This window comes from Argentina anserina, chromosome 2 (assembly GCF_933775445.1).
Source record: "Argentina anserina chromosome 2, drPotAnse1.1, whole genome shotgun sequence".
Taxonomy (NCBI): domain Eukaryota; kingdom Viridiplantae; phylum Streptophyta; class Magnoliopsida; order Rosales; family Rosaceae; genus Argentina; species Argentina anserina.
Window position 1 is genome coordinate 7,742,294 of NC_065873.1, and position 9,294 is coordinate 7,751,587.

Genomic DNA, 9,294 nt, shown 5'->3' on the forward strand with positions numbered 1-9,294 from the left:
CTAATGCTGTATAGAATCTGAGTTGAATAAGGAAGGTGAATCCAAATCAACTAAGAGGTTCTCGAGACTTGATCTGTAAGAAAGAACAATTTGTGTTCTCTATATAAAGGGGTCGAATGTGCAAAAGACAGACACACAACGTCAAACAAGCTATCGCGCAACCGCATAGTCAAATCTCCCCACGGAGTAAAAGTCCGATTAGCTTCGGCAACCAAGTCTCCCATAGGAGCGGAGCTACCCAGATGTACGCCTCGCGCTGCATGTAGCAACAAGTCCGACTAACATCGACAACTAGAGTCAAGTCCATCGAGTCGCTAGCCTAGCTTCTAGCAAACACAAAAGTCTGCACTAGTCAGCAATTCCCTACAGCGAGAGAGTCCCGCTATCAACGACACATTATAAGCTATGCTTTTTCCCAAGCGGTCTAAAGTAAGATCGGCCATCTACTTGAGGTAGAGTGAAAGGTACCTAGCAACTCCGGTTGTGTATAGGTCATTCGAACTTCAGCGGTTTATCAGCAACTGCGGAGCAATCGTTTGAGAAGAAGACAGTATGTGAGCGCAATCATCATCCACAAAGCAAGAGTTGTACCTAACTCAAAGGTACTGGCACGCCAAGCAACAACAGAAAACAAAGGTTAGAACCACCGAGGGTTCAAAACCGGGGCTTGTTGATTGTTCCCTGAGGAGATCTTTTTCCCAGCTCGAACATTTGGCACGCCCAGTGGGACCGTGTCAAGATAGCAAGCCGGAATCCTTATTCGCGAGGATATCCCCCTTGCTCGAAACCAGAGCATTAGCAGTGTGTTCCTCACAACACAGCGACTTGCAAAGGTTTAACAGCGGTTGAGGCATTACTGAAATTTGGAGTGATGGCGACACCGGAAGATATGCAACTAGCTTTCAAGGAGTTGACAAAGGTAGTCAAGTCATTGGAGGAGTCATTCGGCGAGCGAATGACTGCGGTCGAGAGAACGTTGGATAATGTGTCGCAACTACAGTCGACACAAGGTCAGCGTCTGGCTGAGACCAACGACAGATTGAAGAAGCTGGTTCTGGGTGCTAACTAGCACGTGAACAATGCTCGCTTAGAGTTTGAAGGCCAGGATGAGCGGTTCAAGCAAATCGAGGAAGCGTTGGGAATCCAACAGACTGTCGCCGGGCTTTACGAGAAACAGAACCATGACAAGCCTAAGGCCACCAAAAAGGCTAGGTCCAACAAGAAAAATAGCGCCGGTAACGACGACGGCGGTGAAGAGGACGAGGCCAGAGGTGATGAGACTGACAAATCAGATGTAGAGCCTATCAAACTCGCAAGGAAGAAGAAGACGAAGGCCAAAAAGGGAAAGTTCACGTTTGGAAGTTCAAGACGGTCGAACACACCCGAGGTTGAGGCACTTCAAAGGGCATTGGCACTTCTTCAACCAAGCGGAAGACAAGAGCGTTAACACAAGTTCCGTCGCGAGTGGCGAGAGGAACATCGAGAAGAGCCTAAGCAAGAAGTAGAAGAGGGTCAGATCCTTACCAAAGAGTAGGTTCAGAAGATGATCCAAGAGAGTGTGAGGACCATTCATGGTCATGCTGCCGCGAAGATATCCTATACAAGTCCATTCCAGGAATGGGTGACAGCATGTCCTTGGCCCTCGGGTTATGGACCAATCAAGTTCCAGACTTTCTCGGGAGAGGGTTCCGAGAATGCAGCTGAGCACATTTCGCGTTTCCACAACGATTCGGGCCATATGCTTCTGATCCAGTCTTCAAGATGAGGGCTTTCGGTTCATCTCTGTCAGGACCGGCGCTATCTTGGTTCTCCAAGTTAGCACCAAGGTCCATTTCAGATTGGTCCATGCTCGAGACAATGTTTAAAACTACTTTTGGAAGTGTTGAGCCTGAAGTGGATTTGTCATCTTTGACTTCCATGTATCAACAACCAATGGAGTCGGCAGTAGAGTTCCTGAAGAGGTTCAAGGTTTAGCAAGCAAAGTGCAGAACACCGCTCGCGGAACAAGATGTCATTCACATTGCTATAAAGGGTTTGGAAACCCGTCAGCGGGCCAAACATCATGATGCATACTTTTCTACCATGGAAGACTTAATGAACAAGGTAGGAAGCTACCAAGTGTTCCTTAGGGAGATGGAGGACAGTGCCACAGTTCCAAAAGGTCCACCTGTATCCTACCACCCTGGTACTTTGAAACCACGCTATGCAGTTCCATCTGGAACTAAAAGGGTTTCCACTATCTACTCGCATGTAGATCCTTTCTACACACCATATCCATACGAAGAGCAATGGGTCGAGGAGGTAGATGATGAGGTAGCGGCAGTAGAGATAGCCGGAAGACAAGCATTGAAGTCCAAGGCGTTGAAGATGTCTAGAGACCCTGTCAAGATCTCTACAACATCATTCACCAAACCTGAGTACGAATCGTATACCTACAATGCCCACAAGGCTCCAGAAATTCTGGATGAATTGTTCGCGAGTGGAAGGGTGAAGCATGATATAGCAATGCCTACTGCAGTGCAGATAGAAGGGAAGAAGTACTGCAAGTTCCACAACTTGTTCAATCACCACACGGCCGATTGTGTTAAGCTCAAGGATCAGCTACAGACCTGGATTAACAAAGGTATGCTTGGGGTAGATACTGAAAGAGCTGCAGCGTGGGTCGATATTGATCATTTCCCTACAGTGTCAGTGGTGGAAGTTACACCATTGACAACACCTTTGAAGACTCATCACCCTTCCAAGTATGTTGAGTACACTTATGATGCTTTTTTGGCTCATGAGATTTTGGACAAGCTTATTGCTGAGGGTGAAACCATTGTGCCATGGACTAAGTTCCCGACTGAGGAAGAGGTTAAAGGTAAACAATATTGTAAGTTTCATAACGTTTGGACTCACGATACTCATATTCGTATACAACTCAAAGACCAGGTACAACGGTGGTTAGATGAGGGAGTGTTGTCTTTCGCGTCAGAGCCCGAGCCGGGTGTGAAGACAACAACGAAGGAAGTGCCCTTGGCAAAAGAGGTTGCAGGAGCCAAGCAATCTGAGCAGGGCGAACAAAAAGGTGCAGTCCAGAGCAAGGAACAAAATGTAGTCAAGGCAAGGACTTATGTCCTTTGTAATCGATGCAAGAAAGAGTGTTCCATAAATTGTGACAATGCTAGGAGGCACGAGGAGGCAAGGAGACATCGAAGGCCGTGCTCGCCGACGAATCCATACGAGGGGGGAACCCCAAGAAAGCTAGAGTTTAGATAAACACTTATGCTCAAATACTAAAGAGGCCAAGTTCAGGTCTTGGTGAGGTCGCGAATGCCCCTGGAGAACAGCAAGTTGGGGTAAATGCGCCAGGAACTCAAGCTAGTCGCGAGGCGCTGCAGCGGCCATACATACCTCCTGCACCGAGGTCGTTAAAACCCAATGTGTGGTACGTTCAAGAGCATGGAAGAGCCATGAAAGCTACCAAGACTCAGAAGAGGAACGTACAAAAGAGATGGGGAAGGGACAAAAGAATGTTAGAGGCGTATAACCGAGGAGAACTCTCTCGCGACTAGCTGGAACATCCACCTTGGCTGCTGCGAGAGACAGTTGAAAAGCTTAGTCTAAGGCCATACGTCCACATTCGTCAGAGTGATAATTACAGGAAAGAGCCATACCCCAGGAGAAGCGTTCATGATCGACTCAAACGGCCAATGAAAACTGCTCCTAAGCGAAGAGTTTCAATCCATGATAGGTTGTCTTACGCATCTATTGATGGCAGGGCAACAAACAGACATCACGTACAAGGTGTTTCTATTCAGCAGAAACAACAACAAAGTAGTGTTGCACAACCTGCGCAATCTAAATGGGTGCCAAAGAGGTCTGTAAGTAAGCCAGACCACATGAACCAGTTCCAGAGAAAATCAAGCCATAGTTCGAATGGAAGCTGAAGATCAAAGAACCAACACCAGTGATTCCAATAGTAAAAGAACCAACACTTGTGGTTTCAGAGGTAGGCGAGGCTGCGGTAGTGGTTACTCATCCAAAGGCCCATTAGGAGCAATCGCTAACGGAGTACCTCCGGAGCAAGTTCCCCTTACGAACGCCAACTAGGTCAATTCCGGACGACAATATGGAAGAACCAGGTTGTAATGAGCAAGAGTTAGAACTTTCTGATCAAGAGGACAAGCTTGAGGAAGGTTATGATGAAGAAATAGCAGCTACTCCAGACTGCAACATGTTTAACCTTTGTCATGTTTAACAAATACTGTTCCTAGTTGCAACATGATGTTCACTTTGTCCTCGAAGTATGCTCTTCCAAGGCCAATGTCATCTCATCTATTCATTAGAGGTGAGACACCTACCCAGGAGGTAGGTACATTTGCAGAGTTATCATCTACAGAGGTGCCAACTGTTGATAAAGACACGAGGGAGGAGGGAGCTGCTAAGTCTCACACGATGACAGAGCTCCAAAGATTGTTTATGATGTTCACAAAGCCTACAACGACCATGACTCAGCACATTAAACCCTTATACATATCAGCTGAGATGGAGGGTAAGAGAGTGAACAAAATCCTCGTCAATGGCGGTGCAGCAGTTAGCATTATTACAATGAAAACAGTCGAAGCACTTGGCATTGCAAAGGAAAAGGTTCTCAGTAGCAATCTTAAGGTCAAGAGTTTTGCTGGCAACTTAACTAAGACCTTGAGAGTTTTGATCCTCAAAGTCAAGATAGGACCTTCCGAGCTGTTCCAGACGTTCTTCGTTACAGACTGCACCTCTCCATACAACATCATACTTGGTAGGGATTGGATACATAGAGCTTACTGCATCCCTTCTACTTTACACCAAGAAATGCTGATGTGGGATCCTGCAACTGAGAAGGCAGAGCTAGTGAAAGCAGATGATAGACCATACTCAGTCACTTCCTGCATTTTGGATGCTGAGTACTATTATCGTGACATGAGGCCTTTAGGAGTTGCTGGAATCGATACCAAGGGTCGTCCAGTTGGGGTGACTTCTACAGAATTGACATGGTGGGGTTTAGTACAGGTCAAAGCAGATATAAACAGACCTGGCTTCATCGTGAAAACAAAAAATAATCATCCATGAGTACATTACTTGCCAAAGAGCAAGAACAAGCCTATGTGTCATTTCTTCAACGCTTATCTATTTATAGGGAGGAACAAGAGACTTGGGGGGCAATCGCGCTAGTGGAATGCATTGAGGATGATTTAACTAAGATTCAAGGAGATGAGGAGTTTATTCAACCAGCACCTGCAGCTTTGGATGACACTCCACCTAAAGTGAAAGATCCAGTGGAAAAGATTAATCTTGGGACTACAGAAGAGCCCATGGAGGTTGGAATAAGTAAACACTTGGATGAGGAACTGAGATAACGTTTGATAGAGTTGTTACAAGAGTTCCGCGATTGTTTTGCTGAGAAGTTTGAGTACATGCCGGGCTTGTCTCCAGATTTGGTTTGCCATCGCTTGCCCATAATGGAAGGGTACAAGCCTGTACAACAAACTCCACGGCGAATGAGTGCAGACATAGCAACAGCAGTCAAGAAAGAGGTTTAAAACATGTTTCAAGCCGGTATTATCCGACCAGCTAAATATTCTCAGTGGTTGTCGAACATAGTACCAGTGTGGAAGAAGAATGGCAAAATTCGCGTTTGTGTAGACTACATGAATCTTAATGCTGCAACACCGAAAGATGTCTATCCCATGCCTGTGGCAGATATGTTGGTAGATGCAGTTGCAGGACACGAGCTACTATCCTTTATGGATGGCACAGCTGGTTATCACCAGATTCCTGTTTCTGAATCGGACAAACACAAAACAGCGTTTAGATGTCTAGGGTTCACTAGAGTGTTTGAGTATAACAATATGTCATTTGGTCTGACAAATGCAGGGACTACGTACCAGTGAGTAATGAACCTAATTTTCCATGACATACTGGGGGCATTCTTGAAGTGTATATCGATGATGTGGTGGTCAAGTCTAAGAAGAAAGAAGATCACATCGAGAATTTAAGGACAGTGTTCACCAGAATGAGGAAGCACAAGCTCAGGATGAACCCAGCTAAATGCATTTTTGGGGTTCGAGCAGGAGACTTCTTGGGTTTCATAGTGCATGAAAGAGGTATTGAAGTCACGGAGGACAAGGCAAAAGCGGTTCTAGATGCTCCGGCACCTAGGAACAAGAAGGAACTTCAGAGTTTGCTTGGGAAAATAGACTTCCTTCGACGCTTTATTTCCAACTCAGCTGGCAAAACTTCAGTTTTTTCTCCTTTGCTAAAGCTTAAAGCGGATCAAGAATTTCAGTGGGGACGTGCGCAATAGGCAGCTTTTGATAAAATCAAGGAGTACCTTACTCATCCACCTGTTCTTAGTCCTCCACAGCCTGGAATACCGTTAAAGCTATACATCTCAGCTTCCTCTTACTTAATAGCAGGACTCTTAGCACAAGATGGTGATGGAGAAGGGGGTAAGAAGATTGAACATGCAGTTTACTACTTGAGCCGGACCTTATTAGAGGCCGAAACTAGATACTCGTCAATTGAGAGGTTGTGTTTAGCTTTGTACTTTGCTGGTACTAAGCTCCGCCATTACATGTTGTCCTTTACCACGGTGGTGGTGGCACAAATTGATTTAGTGAAGTATATGCTTACCAGACCTATGCTTAGGGGTCGGATTGGTAAGTGGATCTTGGCGTTATCAGAGTTTTTTTTACAATATACACCTTTTTGTTGCATCATCCTATTATTGAGGATATCGAAGACCAGAACTTGGTTGTTTCCATTGTCCACACTTAGTCTTGGGTTTTGTATTTTGACGGTAGCAGCACTGATCATTTATCTGGAGCCGGTGTTGCATTGGTTAACCCTTCTGGAACAAGACATTGTTATTCCTTTCAACTAGAATGGAAGTGCACTAACAATCAAGCAGAATATGAAGCAATCATCATTGGCCTGGAACTTTTGCTTGATCTGGAAGTAACAGAGGTGGAAGTATTAGGTGATTCACTCCTAGTCATTAACCAGCTCAAAGGTGTCTACAAGTGCAACAATTTTACATTACTCCCTTTTTGGGAGCGAGCATCGGAGTTGTTAGACCAATTTACAGACGTGGTGCTTGATTATATTCCTAGAGAACGAAACTTTGCTGCCAATGAATTAGCACAGTTGGCTACTGGTATCCGCTTGGCGGATGGCGTTCGCGAAAGGATTTTGAAGGTTCAGAGACTCACATTGCCTTCCTTTATGGCAAGGAAAGAAGTTAAAGATGACTGGTTGGTCGCTGTTATTGACGCTATTGATGTAGATTGGCGACAATCGATTATCCAGTACCTCACTGATCCTTCTGCACCGGTGGCCAAGAGGGTTATATATTTTGCTACTAACTACGTCCTTCGAGGCGGTGAACTATTGCGTAGGGCAGAAGACGGCTTGTACCTGAGATGCATCTATGGAGCTGAGGCTAAGAGGTGCTTACGAGAGGTTCATTGTGGCTATTGTGGTTCGCACCAAGCTGGTCCTAAGATGAGATGGCTAATTCGACGATATGGTTTCTATTGGCCTACCATGCTCAAGGACTGTATCAGCTTTGCACAGGGTTGCATCAAATGTCAAATGCATGGGCCAGTCCAGCATGTGCCAGACGTTCCTCTGCAACCAATAATTAAACCTTGGCCAGGTCGCGGCTGGGCTTTAGACTTCATTGAGGAGATTCATCCAAATTCTTCCGTACAGCACAAGCACATTCTACTTGCTACAGATTTCTTCACTAAATGGGTAGAGGCTATACCAGTCAAGACAACATCTTCAGAGGTGATCACTGACTTTATCTTCAAATATATTATCACCTGATATGGTATCCCAGAGTGTTTGGTAGCAGACAGGGGGCAGGTTTCATGGCTGAAAAGACTCAGAAGTTCTTAGCTGATTATGGAATCAAGTTTCTGCATTCTAGTCCTTATTATGCTCAATCGAATGGCCAGGCAGAAGCTAGCAACCAGTTCATTATGTCTATACTCAAACGAATGTTGGATGTAAATCCGCGATCTTGGCATACAGAGTTGGATCACACGTTATTGGCTTATAGAACTTCCAAACGAACTCCAACTGGTACTACACCTTATGCCTTGATGTATAAACATGATGCAATACTTCCTATTGAGATTAATGTTCAGTCGCTGAGGGTTCGCGAGCAGCACCAGTTGATTGGCGAGGACTATGTCCAAGCTATGTATCAAGAAAATGAGGACTTGGATTCTTGACGGATAGAAGCTCTCGACAGCCTTATTGCAGAAAAGAAGAAGATAGCATGGCTATATGACAAACGCACTAGAGGACGCAGCTTTGGAGTTGGGGACTTAGTTTGGAAAGCTTGTTTGCCTTACGGTGAGCGAGTTGATGGTCGTGGTAAATGGTCTGCTAAAAGGGAAGGTCCTTTTGTGATTGATCGAGTAATGGGTAAAGGAGCTTATTACCTTCGCGATACTGATGGGAATGTTCGCATAAATCTTATGAATGGTCGCCATCTTAAGAAGTACTTTCCTAGTGTTTGGGAGTATGAAGATCCATCGGCAGCGGTGCAGGCAGTGTAACTGGTGTTTTGACTTAGTGTTTCCTTGGTTTCCATCCTTTCAACCAAGTAAACAGGGGGGCAATACCATGGATAATCAGTACTTGATGGTCGCGATCATTACTGAGGATCGCGAGCGTTACTGCTGGTCGCGAGCCCAAAATTTTTTTTGAAACTATCGAGTTTCTGAAACTTTATGAGTTTCTTAATCATGCTCCGACATTTTTTGTAAACACATTGGACCAATACTTGTGGTCCAGAATTGGTTGTAACTTTTGTTACGTAGCAATGAAACAATACAAGTGTTTTGTGAAACAAGTTGTGTTTTATTCATATGGCTTTGTGGCCAGAAACTTTACACAAGACCTATACTATTACATATGAGCCTTAACAAGCTCTAATACCATCTATGCTAGGTGGAAAGGTCTTCGTGGTTTCTCCTGTTCATCCCACCACCACGAGAAACTCGAGATTAAGCTGCACCACTTGAAGGCCAATTGGAACTAGCTTGGTGCCAAATATAGGTTCTAATTGGAAGACTGGTGGTAGCATGAGGGATCCAGAGCCTTGATTTGTACACTTCTCCCCGCACTCTTGTGGGCAAGGGAGATTGGGGGATATTACACATAGGAGATGCAACAGCTCGCATCGCGTATCAAAAGAGGTACGAGACGAGCATGAAGCAGCAATGGGCTCTGGTCCTAAATTTGGTTGCCTGCTTCCTG

The 9,294-nt window shown here is 45.2% G+C and overlaps 2 protein-coding genes across 2 annotated transcripts; both read left to right on the forward strand.

Annotated features, from left to right (window-relative positions):
* The first annotated feature begins 5,564 nt into the window (after nt 1–5,564).
* Nucleotides 5,565–7,851, forward strand: LOC126783909 (uncharacterized). The gene is made up of 4 exons (XM_050509443.1): nt 5,565–5,880; nt 5,958–6,200; nt 6,438–6,680; nt 6,905–7,851. The coding sequence occupies exons 1-4, from the start codon at nt 5,565–5,567 to the stop codon at nt 7,849–7,851; spliced, it is 1,749 nt and encodes a 582-aa protein (XP_050365400.1).
* Nucleotides 7,852–7,895: 44 nt separating this feature from the next.
* On the forward strand, nt 7,896–8,591 carry LOC126783910 (uncharacterized). Its single transcript, XM_050509445.1, has 2 exons — nt 7,896–8,230; nt 8,282–8,591. Exons 1-2 carry the CDS (start codon nt 7,896–7,898, stop codon nt 8,589–8,591), a joined length of 645 nt encoding a protein of 214 aa, XP_050365402.1.
* The last annotated feature ends 703 nt before the right edge of the window (nt 8,592–9,294 follow it).

Coding starts and splice junctions, on each gene's coding strand:
- LOC126783910 (XM_050509445.1), top strand. CDS start 7,896: ATGGCTGAAAAGACTCAGAAGTTCTTAGCTGATTATGGAATCAAGTTT. Junction 8,231..8,281: donor GAGGACTATGTCCAAGCTAT/GTATCAAGAAAA, acceptor AGCTCTCGACAG/CCTTATTGCAGAAAAGAAGA.
- LOC126783909 (XM_050509443.1), top strand. CDS start 5,565: ATGTTTCAAGCCGGTATTATCCGACCAGCTAAATATTCTCAGTGGTTG. Junction 6,201..6,437: donor GAACAAGAAGGAACTTCAGA/GTTTGCTTGGGA, acceptor ACTTAATAGCAG/GACTCTTAGCACAAGATGGT. Junction 6,681..6,904: donor TATGCTTAGGGGTCGGATTG/GTAAGTGGATCT, acceptor CCTTTCAACTAG/AATGGAAGTGCACTAACAAT.